A 16,375-nucleotide genomic window follows, 5' to 3' on the forward strand; every position below is an offset into this window, starting at 1 on the left:
AAAGAACTACGACAAACCTCCCCGACGTTGGTTTCCAGCCTGGTTTCCGACGGGAAACGTAACACATAAGTAACGCAGCGTTTTTCGACCTGAACGCCGGAATCCATAAATCATGCGGTGCAGTGGCCTTTCTGAGGACTCAGACTGTAGTTTAGAGTTCAGAGAGAGCTGAGGATCACAGACTCACGCCTACACACTATCCAACGCTTCTATTGAAACATTACCAGCGTTAAATATCAACCATATCAACAGCCACTGCTGTTCTGGGTACACGAGAAATATATCTATCTATATATCTACTTGTTTATATATTCAGGATGCCATAATAAATTATATATACTATAAGATCGTTCACTAGATATCTGTAAACGGGTGTTTGCCTGTCTTACCCAGCTTCAGAGGAGTGCTTGAACTCCAAATTCATCATTACGTGTCCATTAGGGGAGTTCTCCGGGGTAGCATTTGCTCTCTGCTAGCCGCCTCCATTGACTTGCAGAGTGACACTAGCCTAGCTCCTGTTCATGAGATTTCCAATGTCTTCTGAGAGCTGCTTATTCAAAACGAATAAACGGAAACATGCAGCTGATGAAAAGCAAACGCTAACGCCCAGCAAGTTCCTTCTGGACACAACATGATGAATTTGGAATTGAACAACGTCTGAATCTGGGTTAGAGAGGACAAACAGCAAGTTACAGAAATCTCAACCAATCCCCTTTGAGTAATAATACATTTATATATCTATATAGATAGATATATAAATGCATAAATAACTGTATACATGGGTAGATACTAAGCAAGCTAGATAGATTGATAGCTAGATAGCTAGATAGATGGATACATGGATGGATGGATGGATAGATGGATAGATAGATAGATGGATAGACATCACATATTTGAAGACCGTTTAAGAACGATCCTAATCTCATGTACAGTAATTTCTCCCGAGATGAAATGTCTTCTCGCTGCAACCAGATGTTGATTTATGATGCAGAGGAATACTAAAGGAGAACATGATTTGTCAGCGTCTCGCAGGTGGCTTGTATATCAAAGTGAAGGAGGAGCGGTGCGGTGTGTATGTAATGAAGACCCCCCCCCCCCCCCCCCCCCCCCAAGGATAGCTTGCTGTGCTTGACAGGCTGCATCCCAGAACGACTACTAGGACTTGGATTACTGCGAGGGGCAGCCAACGGTACGCCTCGAAAGTGAGCATATAATTTTGCTCGAGTAGCGGTGAATATGACAGAGAGAGAGAGGGAGAGAGGGACGGAGAGATGGAGAGAGGGAGAGGGAGAGAGGGACGGGGAGAGAGAGAGAGAGAGAGAGAGAGAGAGAGAGAGAGAGAGAGAGAGAGAGAGAGAGAGAGAGAGAGAGAGAGAGAGAGAGAGAGAGAGAGAGAGAGAGAGAGAGATATGGTGTAAGAGAGAGGGTTTGACAGCTATTGAGGAGGAGAGACAGAGATAAGAGAGGGAAAGACAGAGATAGTGGGAGAAGGAGGGAGAGCAGGAGAGAGAGGGACAGAGAGGGTGGGACAGAGAGGGAGGAAGATAGAGAGAGAGACAGAGAGAGGGAGAGAAAGGAGCCATAAATCGAGACAGGACTCACAGTACCTCACAGCGAGCGAGAGAGAGAGTGTGTGTGTGTGTGCATATGATTGCCTCGCTGTACTGTAGCCTTTATGATGTAAACTAAATGTAACCCTTCTCTTCTTTCACAGCCCCTGCAGTAGGGAGCGGGAAGCCCCGCCCCTCGGGGGAGAGACAGCATTGAGAAGCAAATGCATTCATTGGAGTCGTCTAGACGTGTGGTCTAGCTTACTAATGACAACCCACATATCACCGTGCACGTCTGCCGTGCTCGTCCACCGCGCACGCCCCCCGTGCACGCTGGGGGAACAGAGGAACAGTCAGAGCTGGGTGGCAGGCGCGTGCCCAAACTCTGCCAGATATCACCCCCGTCCCCACTCCACCCCCTCCCCCCCAGAAATAAAACGAGGACAGCACCTCGAAGATCCCAGCTCTATCCCCCCCCCACTTCCAGAAAAACCTGTCAAACGTGGCTATGTTTCATCATATTTCCCCTATCATCAATGCCAGCTCTCTGCTATAAAACCACACGTTGCCTGCCCACTCCATCCAACAACCCCCCCCCCCTTCCATTCGAAGTACCCTGACCCTGTTTCACATCATTTACTGGCCGGCAGTAATAGGCTGCCATCTTGGCTATTATGTCCGTGAATATATCACTAGCTATTGTATTACTTGTATCATAGCCGAAGCAATTATGCCATAATTGGATTCATACACGGACTACTCTTTGTTTGACCACAGTTTATTATTAATTTCCCTCTCTCTCTCTCTCTCTCTCTCTCTCTCTCTCTCTCTCTCTCTCTCTCTCTCTCTCTCTCTCTCTCTCTCTCTCTCTCTCTCTCTCTCTCTCTCTCTCTCTCTCTCTCTCTCTCTCTCTCTCTCTCTCTCTCTCTCTCTGCGGTGCTTGAAGATCATAGCTTGTCAAAGCGGAAGCCCCTTGTGAAAGTGACACTTCTTATTCCGATCCCCTGATATAGCGCTCAGTGACCGGTGGCTCGTATCTGTTATTGACCGGTCCGGGCGTATATACGGCGACAGCGCCCTGTTCCTGCTCCTGTTCTTCTATTGCTGCTGCTGCTGCCCGCTGCTTCAGGGAGAGACCACTGATATAGTCCTACATCTCAGCTGACACACTGGGAGAAGGTGGAGGGAGGCTACAATCTCTCTCTCTCTCCCTCTCTCCCTCTCCCTCTCTCTCTCTCTCTCGTTTCTTTCTTCATAGAAATCAATTTATTCATTTTGACAAACATCATGGCCACTTTATGACTATTAACAGTTGATTTCAGTCATTTAGTGGATCTTTTTTCCTCAGAAGCAGCTTAGAGAGCTTAGGCCGCCTCCATTAGAGAAGAATAGGAGCATAAGAATGTTAATGGTTGCAATGTTGTTTTGGTCGTTATTAATCTAGAAATTAGTTGTCATTATGGGCTGAAAACTGCCACAGTGTTTCTCATGCGAGACGTGTCAAAACAAAGTTTTCATTAGCCTAGGTTTACAGTATATCAATGTTTATATAGGAGTTGACGTGACTACAATCATCTCACGATGACAAATGACAGAGTATCTCAAAAAAATATTTTATATCCTATGATGCAATCTGATATGCTCTACACAGTGAGTCCAGAGACAGGTCATTAAGGAGCAGGTTCGGGGCCTCTTGCTCAAGGATGCCTACAGGCAGGCTAGGCACATGGGGGATAAAAACCAGTACCTTATGGCTGGGAGTCGAACACGCTAACATTACACGGCCCTACACCATCCACAGCTGTGACAAAGGACACAGGACAGGCGTGAGGCATGGTGAAGCACTCATGCAATGCCCTTGTGTTACACTTTCTCGTCTGATTTTTTTTGTTCACGTGGAAACGATGACGTTCACTATCACGGGAAGCCTTTAAATGTGCAATTATGTTCAATTAACGGATTTAGGATGATCTGGGCATTTTACACATGCAGAGTGAAATATCCATCAGGGAGTTCTGATGGTTTTGTAGTCCTTTTCCCAACACAGGAAGGAATAAATTAACTAACCGGGGATGCGATTACTGTTGGCCGTTATTGTTAATTAGCCTTTCCTAAAACAACTAAGCATAGAGCCCTGGACACACATTCTGTATTTGTTTTTGTTTTATTTTCCACCATTTCGGATAGAGAATCATCGCTTCATTATGATAAAATAAAAATAGAAACAAATAATAAAGCGAAACACTGCAACTACAATTACTTCTTTTACTACCACTTATCCCAACAACAATTATCCCACGAAAAAACATGAAAAAGCAGTATATTTTCTATCTTCACAGAGGCCCTTCGACAGGCGAAATGAAGCCCTGGTCCTCCGGATGAAACATAATAAACTTGCATTAAGCACAACAAATGAAACCAAATCCCCATAAATACATACACCGCTGGCCGGGACACATCCCTGTAAGTAAGAAGCAAACTGCAGGCAGTTCTGCACGGAACACCGCCCTGCAGAGGAGATTACGGCCTGGGTGGGCAACTGTACCTAAAGTATATGTATATATATATATATATATATATATATACAGAGATGGAAGAGAGAGCCTAGTGTTGTGATGTTAATGTTCCCAGGTTTCAAGAGGAACAACACCAGCTATTGCTGCAGAAGTAGTGGTGGTATTATTAGTACGTCAATCAAGGATCTGGTCTGCAATGCAATTAACATGCTAAGAGAGCACAAAGAAGAAGGAAAGAATAGAAAAAGTGATGGAATATTGTGAAAATATTGTCTCTCTCTCGCTCTCTCTCTGTCTCTCTGTCTCTCTTTTTCTCTCACTCTCCCTTAACACGTAATGCAATTCATACAACCCTACACCTCACAAGAAAACCTTTTATCCCCCTTGGAGTTGAAGACACCCTTAAGACTTAGAACACCAAGCCATAACAGAATCAATTATTTCTAACAAAAGCAGCTTTTAATAGAGCGCTACGTGACAATGACACTCTTCAACCATCGGTAGAAGAGGAGAATCTCTAACTGTACACTTCTGTTATATAAGAAAATAATTCGATTGAGACGTGTATATTAGAATGACAACACTTATGATTGGCAATCAAATCAAAATGGAGATGCCATTTGGCCGGTTTTTGAGTCTCCCCCACGTGACTATTCGCTATCATAAGCCTTTCCGCCTGCTGCATGACAGATATATGGCGGACACATGATAGATTTAGCGTACAGTGCCAGGGCACACGGCTGGGTCTATTTTGGTTGGTCTAGGCGACCGAATGCCCTTTCAAATGAGTACTTGCCTATTGATATGGTTGATTTGGTTCTTGTTTGTTGGTTTACATGAAGCATGCCCTTTAAAGTAACTCCAATCATTTACTTGTCAATCTATAGATGTGTTAATGTCTAAATCTCTCCTACATCAGGAAATGGTGTGGGATTATGGATCGACCTCTGAACCCACACTTCTCCGTTACAGATCTGAGGGGATCATTACCATAGCATTATCCAGAAGGGGGGCTTCCTGTGTCAAGCAATATTTTATAATATTTCTGTTTATTATTTCTTAACATGCCGACTCATCATTTGTTGTTTTAATTGAGTTAATTTCCATATTTGATTTTGTAGAATTTATGAGTAAATGCTTGCATATTATTTTATCGTCATTAAAAAATCCTGTACATTCTGCGTTGACATGCTGTGACTTCCTGCCCGTGATTAGAGCATGCCTCGTCTTATCTTATCTTAATCACTCACATTTTAAATTTCTGCTCGAGAAGCGAGTAAACCCATGCTGTGTGTACCTTATCCGCCGGATTCATCCATTTCCCACTACGTTTGTGGAGATATCTTTGTTCTAACACCCTGCGTAAGTGTCAAAAGTCAAAGGCTCACCAGTGTTCCTTTAAACGCCGTCCATCTACAAATGGCACAAACGTTTGATGAAGTAACAAATTAAAATCATTCTTTTCAGCGATATACCATTTGACCGTCAACACGACAACGTCAGCCCGGCGTATTGAGACACATCCACTTTGTTTTAAAAGCACATGACTCCAGCAGGAGTGTGGACATCTCCTGAGGGGTTAAAGGTCGGTGGGGGTGGGGGGGGGGGGGGGGGGGGGGGGGGTTGGTGATTGTCGAACAAGGGCCTGTGAAGCCCTTGGAGACTGGAAGTGTGACACACAGAAAACAAGTATGATTTTAGCCCAAACACGACAACTGAAAGGGACGGGGACGGGGACGGGGACGGGGGGGGGGGGAAGCGGGGTGAACGCAACATGGTGGAATTAATTAGGGATGATGTCAAGCTGTCGCGGGAGGTTACATGTTCACACACTTTGTCATGTGATCACAGTAATGTCTATGGCGTGCGCCCCAACACCCACTCCTCATGATGTCACCTCGGAACGTCTGCGGGGCGCTGAGAAGAGTTACATAAACACACCGACGTTCGCTCAATCATCGGCGCTCACTCTGAGCCGGCTCAGGCCGGATTAAGCGCGGAGACGTCGCCGAGGAAAACAGAGTCGGCTCTCGGAGTACCGCACCCCCTAAATATTTAAATGTTCTCCAAAAGTACCTCGGAATATGAGAGCGGCGTACGGCGGGCAGACACTCCCACGCATCCTCAAAACAGGCCTCGGTTTGTGTTTGATTTATAAGTGCGGGGGCAGAGGGAGAGAAGGGGGTCTTCCAGAACAGAGAGCTAACCACAGTGCTCTGCCTCGGCTTGGGTCTTTTATCCGTAACTTTGACGCGACAGTGACAGGATATGGATCTGCCCGTCTTTACACGTGAGTCATAGCACGCTATGACTAACCGTTTCTTTATTTATACATATTATATTTACGACGCTTCATAAAGCGATGCAATTATCTTACACACACACACTTACACACCAATATGCGTCCATAGAAACCTTCCCTGAGGAGGGAACGACTGAGACCCCAGAGTATCTCACGCCTCCACTCCAGTCATTTGCATTTAGAAATGAAATCAGAATCAGAATCAGGAGGTATTTTCAGAGGGTCTTCTTCTTTTCCCTCCTCTTCGACCGCTGGGCGTGTGCCAGCAGACCGGAGTGCCAGCAGACAAATAGGACGAGGGGCTGAATGCTAAGCTACCTGATCTGTGATGGAGATTCAGTAATCTGTGCTAGCAGCCGCGGGGGGTGGGGGGGTCGGGGTGGCGGTGGGGTGGGGGGAGGGGGGGGGGGGGGGTGGGGCGGCATGACTCATACGGTGGAGACCGACTCGTAAGAAAAAGGGGGCTCGCGACATAAAGGAAACACAGAAACTGTACACAGAGCAGACCCAGAATCCGGTGTGGACAACGGCGAGGAAGAGGAAGGATTCATGGCATCTGAACATGACGTGTGTGTTCTTTAGGAAAGCTTTTTTTTTCCCACGCACAGACACACATGCACACAAACACACAAACACGCAGACGTTTTTCTATTATCACCACAGGAGAAAAGTACATTCGATTAGCATGTTGAACAAAGCCATTCTTATCTCCTCGAGATAGTGAAGTCCTAAGCGTATGCTATGGTATAATGTTACTGGGGGAGTACCAGGAAGGGAAGGGGACATCGCTTGACATGATTGTTGCAAACGAGTCAGCGTAACTCATCCGGGCGCCGGGGATCAATAAGCTCATCAGTTTGATCAGGTAATGCAGAGAACGGAGCCGACCAGCGGATGTTTGTTATGGATAGTTCATAACAATCCCGTCCCTTTGATGAATTCCAATTAAGCCAAGAAACATTTTTTTCTTGTCATTTTTCCGACTGTATCTTCAATCTCCCCCCTCCTCTGGCCATCCAGTGGGGGATTTGGTTTATTTATCCCAGCACGCCGAAAATAATGTATTAATTTCCGTGTGATGCTCCACCCCGAAAATACCCAACCCCCACTCACATGCCCCCCCCCCCCCCCAACACACACACACACACACAAATCGCAGACACACACACACACACACACACACACACACACACACCCACACACACACACACACACAGGGTTTCCCTTCCTCTTTAATGTGCGCAGATCTGTGGGGTTTGGAGGGCTAATTTCACGGGGGGCAGTAATTGGAGCTGGAGTGTTCCTAGCAGGGGGTTAACCAGACCTCACCCAGTGGATGAGTCCAACGGCTGGGAGCTAATGCTGGACCACCGTGGCGGCATTGGGCTCTGTTCCCACAGGAACGTGGATAACACACATTATTACGCTTCTCCTCGTCCGCCTTTTAACTCTTCTGCCGTTTATTGCTTTCTAATATATATTTCCTGTGCATGCGTGAGTGAGGTGCGTGTTTTATCTGTTTGTCATGTTTCTGTGTGTGTGTGTATGTTTGTGGTGTTTTTGTCACTGTAAGTGTGCATGTGTTTTTGTGTGTGGGTAAATATGTACGTAGACGTGTATATGTGTGTGTGTGTGTGTGTGTGTGTGTGTGTGTGTGTGTGTGTGTGTGTGTGTGTGTGTGTGTGTGTGTGTGTCTACGTGCGCGTAGGTGTGCGTGTCATCATGTGGGTTAATGTGTGTGGGCCTCTATTTGTGTACGTGTGTGTTTGCATGATGTGTGTTTGGGGGCATGTGCGTGCACGTGCGTGTGTGTGTGTTCCTGCCAGTGAGGATGTCATTAAGCTCCACGCGAGCAGGCGGGCGTGTCTGTTGCCTCTGGACATTTTCGTTACGCCCAACAGGTCATAGCCTTCCCCCCCCCCCCCCCCCCCTCACTACCCCCACCCCCATAACCCCCCCACAACGACCCACAGGTCTCACCTTCTGCAGCACCCTGTCAGCCTCTGTCAACCCCCTCCCCGACACCAGCTCATATAAATACACACAGTGTGCTGAACTCAGTCTTTCTGTTGCAGGCTGTAAGCGCTGGCTGCCCTGGGCTGAAGTCTCACTCCTGCTTAAAGCCCATTCAAACATCGCAGGTGTCTTGGTCCATGTGTAAAGAGTGTGAAGCGTGAGAACCAATTGCGTATGGAAAGGGACCTCCGCACGTGTATACCTGTGTATAGCTGTAGCCCCCCCCCCAATGTTTACCACACGGTAAACAAAATGCCTTTTTTTTTCTTTTTCGAAAAGCATGATGGCCAGACCCACCACAGAGACCGATTCTGTGGACCCAAACACCAGGGTGTTGTGCTGTGACCTGGTTTTAAAGTAGCCCCTATTTTACCACCAGGTGTGATGCTGATGAGCCATTACAAACAATTTCACTATCTACCCGACGGTGAAATCACAAGTGTTAGAGTCCGCCCCGTGGATCAGGCGATCATTAGGGGGGGGGGTTGTTTCTCTTATATTTTCAGCATCGTTTTCTGGGAATGGCTAATCAGCGGCAACGACACACCTGGTGATAAGATAGAGTCAAACGCGGTCACGGACGTTGGTGGTAAACCTCCATCTAACCTCCATCTTTGACATACATTAACGCAGCTTCAAAAAACAGAACTGGGAAGAGAAATACAATGAAACACTTACAGCAGATCCTTTCCAGAAGCAAACCCCTTGGTCGGCCCAAGCCGGGTTAAGAAAGCGTGTCTCTTCAAAGTGGATCTTGTGAAGACTGAGCTGAATTATCTACGACGATATCTAATGATTAAATAATGCAATGATCTGAGCTTCCTCGGCTGAACATGATTATTGCGAGGCGACCCCTGAGAAGCTGACAGACAGCGTGGGGAGAAGCAAAAAAATGTAATGCGAGGCAGTTTGTTTAATGCTGCATATCAACATGAGTTGAAACAAGCTAATTATTGTCAACAATAGACAAATCTCTCAGTGGTCGACCGAGCCGAACGGCTCCGCCGCCGCGCAGTGAGCTCTGCGTGGCTTCCCTCGCGTTCTGTTACACGGCCACACAGAAATAAATTGTCTCCCCGACATACACATGTTGTCATATATTGGAGGAGAAGGCGTAGAACAATATGGTTTTCATTTCATAGAGAATGATTTCCTGTGAGTCAAATATAGGGTACATTGTTTATATTTGGCGTGTCTAATTCATATTTTGCAATAAGTGCAATTCTTCTATTGGTTGCATTCTTAGTATTAGATGTATTTGTTTAGTAGCAGTAGCAGTAGTAGAAGCAGAAGATTGGTGGCAGTAGTAATAGTATAAATATTTGTGTAGAAGTATGCAATATGTTTGTGTAGTAGTAGCAGTAGATTGGTGGCAGTAGTAATAGTATAAATATTTGTGTAGAAGTATGCAATATGTTTGTGTAGTAGTAGCAGAAGTAGTAGTAGTAGCTTGGTGGCAGTAGTAATAGTATAAATATTTAGGTGTAAGTATGCAGTAGGTTTGTGCAGCAGTAGTAGTAGTAGCTTGGTGGCAGTGGTAATAGTATAAGTATGCAGTAGGTTTGTGCAGCATTAGTAGTAGTAGCTTGGTGGCAGTAGTAATAGTATAAGTATGCAGTAGGTTTGTGCAGCAGTAGTAGTAGCTTGGTGGCAGTAATAGTATAAGTATGCAGTAGGTTTGTGCAGCAGTAGTAGTAGTAGCTTGGTGGCAGTAGTAATAGTATACGTATGCAGTAGGTTTGTGCAGCAGTAGTAGTAGTAGCGTTCGTATCAGTAGTAAGAGCAGTAATAGAAGCAGTAATACCATAATCAGGATAAGCCTCGTCATACACGCCCCAGAGCAGAGAGCTAGCAGCGTGCTTAAGCCCACCCTGTGGCCGGTGTGATCGGCCCCCCAGCGAGGGGGGCCATGGCTACTCACGGTCGCTGCAGAAGGGCCCACCGTACGTGGTCATGGTGCAGTCGCAGAAGAAGCCCTCCCAGAGCTGCAGACACACCCCCTGGTGGAGGCACGACTCCTCCGTACAGGTGGTGCTCGGCCCTGGGCCGGCGGCGGCAGCAGGGGTCCGGGGAGGAAGGAGGGTTTGTTTAAGGTTAATGGATCGCTTTACTGTTGTTTGTTTGTTACATTTGTATTCTTTTAACTTTCCTGTTCCATCTGTTGCGACACCTGAAACCCGAAAAACAGCTTGTCTTATGTTTTTCGCCATCACAGTTAAAAGGGAACCACAGGATTATATTCCACCACACCCCCTCTAACCTCAGGACCTCTAAGGGGAAAGGTAAGACCACAACCAGGAGGAGAGAAGCCCTGAAAAGGAACCCAGCAGAGGGGTCTCTCCTTCTAAGGATGGCTAATATGTGGCAAAAGGGCAGCCATATAATGGTAGCATTCGAATGATTTACTCCTATTTTGTCAAATGCCTACAACTATTTAGTCATTCACCAGATGCCATTATTTAAAGCTATTTAAAGTCATTAAGGTGTAGTTAAGGGTTAGGGCATCTTGCTCAAGGATACCAACAGGGTAGGCTGCGTACATTGGGGATCAAACACAGTACTTTTCGGAGTTGAACACAGCGTAGGCAGACTTACTGGTAATTATTTATGTAATATAAATACATTAGAAAACACAATATCACTATAATGCTATACATGAGTACTCGATTTGCAGGTGTTTGTTGACTGAAAGCAAGAGTAATCTTACTTTTGTTATGTTTTTTTTATAATAAATCTTCAAAGACACAAACAAACATAGATAAGAATTCAACACTGCTTACTGAAGTCTGGTTATTTATAAACAACTTCAGTCAATTAATTAACAACATTTGCTCTTGTTTCCCATTGTTGAGTCATTTCCATAAATGTGAAAGCGTGAGATATCATTGCATCTTGATTTGCACGCACGTCAGAACTCAAGTCATTCATTGAGCGCGAAACCTCGCGTCAAACGCGTTGACTCCGAGCTCCAAACGCCCCTATAGCACAGCTCACATTACATAAGCCCATGTTTCCTCTCCCTGGCCAGATGTAGCGGGTCTCACCTCCACAGCCGCGCTCCACCTGCCCCACCTTGTGGAGAGCGTCGGCCAGCAGGTCAGGCAGTCTGCCGTTGAGGTCGACGGAGGCCAGGCAGCCCTGGTAGCCCTCGCTGGACGCTATGAGCCGGGGTAAGCTGTTGTACATGCCCTTCCCCACCCCGCCGATGTACAGCTCGCCTGCAACACACCGAGGGGGGAACCGTGGGTAAACAAAGGCAGACAGACAGACAAACAACAACAAGATGGTGGGGCTCTGCTTCCACCACCCAATGTACACAATGGAAACGGTTGTTTTTATGGGCATTATTGGTATTATTAGCATTATTTACTGTGATTTATTTATTTTTATGAATCATTTATTCATTTATATATTCTTATTATTTATGTTGTGTTATTTAGAATTTCATCTGAGTGTGGAAAACAAATAAAATAAACATGGGCATTATTTGATTGACTGTTATAATGAGGTCAGGGTTCAATGTTCACGCGTCAAATTTATTCAAAATTGAAACCGTTCAACTTCTGGATTCACATTAATCTATTAATATGCAATATTGGCCAAGAGAAACTAAAAAGAAAACATAACAACATTATCATGTGCCTCTTCAAACAGCTAATTGAAAGTTTATCTTCATTTATTTGTATTTTATACTGCACTACTGTGTGGTGTAATTATACTCTGCTCGTGGCTCAAGGGCTCTAGAAAAGCAACGACTCGACCAATTAATTACCGAGCGCACGCCGGGCTAACGACCTCATAGGCTCATTATTCACCAGAGATTACGAAGAACTTCAAATGTTGTCGGCTTGTCAAGGCAAAACAGCAACACCATTTAAACCACGCCGGAACGTATTTCTCTGCTATGATGCGTTAATGCACTTCCTCTAATAATTGTTATCATTATTCAATTCCTATTGCGGCCCTGTCCTTTATGCAGTGAGACCAATATTTTCAATCTAGGATTAATGAAGTATATCTTATCTAGTAATTATTATTAATAATTTTGACAACAGTAGTTCAGACATGACCTAGGTAAGGCTATGGTTGTTATTACATAACCAATAGCAGCTTCACGGTAGCTATGACAACAGGAGTATCTCACCCATGGTTGGTCGTTAGTAGCAGAAGGTCAGACTATGGTAGTTAATACAATAACCAATAGTAGCCTCACAGTAGCTATTACAACAGTAGTATCTCACCCATGGTTGGTAGAGAGTAACAGAAGGTCAGACTTTGGTCATTATTATAATAACCTATAGTAGCTTCCTAGTAGCTATGACAACGGTAGTATCCCACCCATGATTGGTAGCTACAGGAAGACAGTCTGTCGACTGTGGTTCTGCGAGGTGACGAGGCAGTCACCTTTGAGGTCCAGGTTGCGGGCCCCGTTGGAGTGCTGTGTGACGGTGTGCGCGTCTATCTTGAGCGTGTGCACGTTGGCGGCGTCGCGCGACACCACCACGTCGTGCCACTGGTTGTCGTTGAGCGGCTTGTCCGAGTTGCCCTTCATCAGCGACGGCCCGTTGCCGAGGTCGAACACGTAGTGGACGTAGCTGGGGGGGGGACACAGGGACAGCTGGGGGGTCAGTGGATGTGGCTGGGGGGGGGGGGGGGCAGTCGTGGGGGTCAGTAAGGCATGCTTTATTGAGGGAGCACCTTTTCAGAGTAAACGCTACAAAGTGCTTAACGCAATGGGTGCATAAGAGGTCAACACATGCACGCATGCACGCACGCACGCACACACACAGACATATTAACAACCACACACACACAAACACGGATAGAGAAACACACACACACACACACACACACACACACACACCAATAGACATATTTACAACCACACACACAGACACAGACACACACACACACATAGAGAAACACACACACACACAAACACACACGAGAAATTCTCTCACACACACACACACACACACAGACACACTCATTCACTAACACACACACAAATATCAACAACCACACACACACAAACACAAATAGAGAAACTACACACACACACACACACACACACACACACACACACACACACACACACACACACACACACAAACACACAGCCACAAACACACACACACACACACAAATATCGACAACCACACACACACAAACACAGAGAAACATACACACACACACACACGCACACCACACACACACACACAAAGACACAGAGACATGCACACAGAAACATGCACACAGAAACATAAACACACAGACAGATGTGCAGATGCACACAAAAACACATCGACAAACCCACACACAGATGTGCATATGTGGAGAAAGACGCAGACAGACCCACGTACATACACACTGAATATAGTTATTCAGTAAAGAAGGAATATATAGTGCCATGGCAGTAATCAGTGACAACGCGACACAATAACAAACAGTACTGCACATGAAATCAAGCCTGCGGTTTATTGTTGAGTGTTGAATTAAATCAAGCGTTCCTCATCAATCTCGAAGAAACAGTGATGAGTAAACATTCTGCAGGGCTGCTATGCGCCAACAGTATTGCTCCATGGCAATTGCTGCATGGTATTTTGTTATTTTGTAACTATTGGAACAACTTTTAATCTACTTTTATTTGAATGCTTTATTCATTCAGCTATCTGCAAGAAGGCCGATATAAATTGGGAGAATATTCTAGTGGTTAGGGTGTTTGACAAGCCTCTTCTGGAACACCCAAAAGGTTGTTGGTTTGCACCCAAATTAAGTCTGCTGAGGCCTACCTGCAGATATCCAAGAGCACTGATGTTCAACCTGTGGTACGTGTACCACTGTTGGTAAGCAAAGGTATTGCAGTGGGTATGTGGGTATTTATTCTTGAAATAATAATTCACAGTCATAGAATGATTCCAAAGAAAATGGTTGCATCATAAATATTGTTCAGTAAATAAAGATGTGTGGCTTGTTATTTTAAAAATACTGTTGCTTTGTGCATTTCATCACATATTTTCCATTTGAATGTTTTTCCATCGACGTTTTGGGATAGTTTGTGTTTGCTAAATAAACACACTGGAGGCATAAGCGGCGTTGCTGACTTCTGCTCTCCCCTGGTCATGGCCTTCTTGCTGTAATAGTTGTGTTTAAAGGGGGGGGGGGGGCACTCTTTCCATATGTATATTTATAAAAAAAGTACAGTTTGCTTATGAGGTTGTCCGTGAAAGTACCTGATTCCAATTGAATGGTGCAACTTAATTCAAGAGGGGGGAAACACTGTCCCAGAGCAAGAGTAGCTTTGGGTCTGAGTGTCTGCTGAAGAAGTCTGACTACATAAGTAAAAAGGATGTTTGAAATCCATTGCTACAGACACGTGCACTCTGCACACGTCTGGTTGCTTAAGGAGTCCTGGTCATGCAGCATTTACATTTGTAGTTGCAGCATTGTTGATTCTATGCTTGGATTATTTAAGCTCACTTGTAAGAGACTATGTACTATGAATACATGTAACAGACCCGAAACTATGAAAGTTTAAACATTTCTACTATTAGCTTGAACCCTATTTAGCAGACGTTTTAATCCGAAACAAACTAACAGTGATTCGTGAATATTTCCACAAGGAGTCACACACCCTGACCACTACACTATTTTGCCCACCCACCCCCTCATCATCATCATCATCATCATCATCATCATCATCATCATCATCTGGTCTACCCCACAAGTGTATCAGTAAACTGCAACTGGTGCGGAACTCTGCTGCCTGTATTATCACCAGAACCCCATCCACCGAACACATCCCTGCTATCCTCAAACAGTTACACTGGCTCCCTGCTCCACACTGCCGTAACTTTAAGATTCTTCTCCCCACTTTCAATCCCCTCCCCTCCATAACAACAACAATTTCCCCCCTCGGGGATCAATAAAGTATTTCTGATTCTGATTCTGATTCTGATTCTGATAACCTCGCTCCTCCATACCTCTGTGAGCTCCTCGTGCCTCACACTCCCTCCCGAACTCTCCGATCCTCTTCCTCCTCCCCGCTCTCCACTCCCTCTACCCGCTGGTCCACGGTGGGGCCCAGAGCTTTCACCCCCTCTGCCCCTCGCCTCTGGAACTCTCTCCCACTATCCACCCATAGTATAGAGCCTCTCGCCGCCTTTGAAACCTCCAACAAAACTCACTTGTTCCGACTGGCCTATCCCACTTAACTCCACCTACCAGCCAATTTAATGAATATGATGCATTGTTTATACTTCAAATGTTTTTTTTAATTAATTTGCCTGTTTTAAATTGTTTGTCTTAACTGTAAGGCGACCTTCAGAGTTTTGAAAGGCACCCTGAAACAAAATGTATTATTATTAGCAGTATTATTATTATCATCATCACCATAAACACCTCCACTACCATCACCATTACCCTCATCCTAAACAACCTCAGCCCCACCGCCCTCCTCCTCCTCCTCCTCCTCCTCCTCACTCACCCTTTCACCAGCTCCACCACGATGAAGTCGCTGCCGTCGCCCGAGTTGTAGAGGATGAGTCCGTCGGGCGTGGGGGTCTTGAACTGGAAGAAGAGGTGCATGGAGGCGTAGGCCTGCAGCGTGGAGAAGGCCATGTAGCTCTCCTGGCTGCCGAAGCTGACGGGGTTGGCCACGATGTGGCGCATGCCGAAGCGGGCGTTGAGCTCGCAGCAGGAGATGTCGCCGTTCTTGCACTGGTCCAGGTACGGCGCGCCGTTGAACACCAGCGACTGCAGGTGGCCGATGAAGTTGGAGGGCATGACGGAGATGAAGCGGCGCTCCGTCATGATGCCCGTCTCCACGCTGTTGAACTCCAGCCGGGTGTGGGCGCCGGTCATGTGACCTGGGGGTGGGGGGGGGGGGGGCATGTGTTTTTATTTTTTATTTCACCTTTCTTTATGCAGCAAGTCTTGTTGAGGTGTAGCACCTCTGTTGAGTCAGCACAATCACAAACATGACAATGAAT

The 16,375-nt window shown here is 45.8% G+C and overlaps 1 protein-coding gene across 11 annotated transcripts in view; it reads right to left on the reverse strand.

Annotated features, from left to right (window-relative positions):
• Window positions 1-16,375, reverse strand: part of LOC115546740 (neurexin-2) — a 108,864-nt gene that overhangs the window by 33,319 nt on the left and 59,170 nt on the right. For all 11 annotated transcript variants that reach the window (XM_030360458.1, XM_030360454.1, XM_030360452.1 and 8 more), the window contains 4 exons: window positions 15,871-16,252; window positions 12,789-12,979; window positions 11,429-11,602; window positions 10,306-10,425 (listed from right to left, as the gene is read on the reverse strand). In XM_030360458.1, coding sequence (XP_030216318.1) covers window positions 10,306-10,425; window positions 11,429-11,602; window positions 12,789-12,979; window positions 15,871-16,252 — 867 coding nt within the window. The remainder of the gene's footprint in view (window positions 1-10,305; window positions 10,426-11,428; window positions 11,603-12,788; window positions 12,980-15,870; window positions 16,253-16,375) is intronic.

The sequence above is a fragment of the Gadus morhua genome, chromosome 7 (genome assembly GCF_902167405.1).
Source record: "Gadus morhua chromosome 7, gadMor3.0, whole genome shotgun sequence".
NCBI lineage: Eukaryota > Metazoa > Chordata > Actinopteri > Gadiformes > Gadidae > Gadus > Gadus morhua.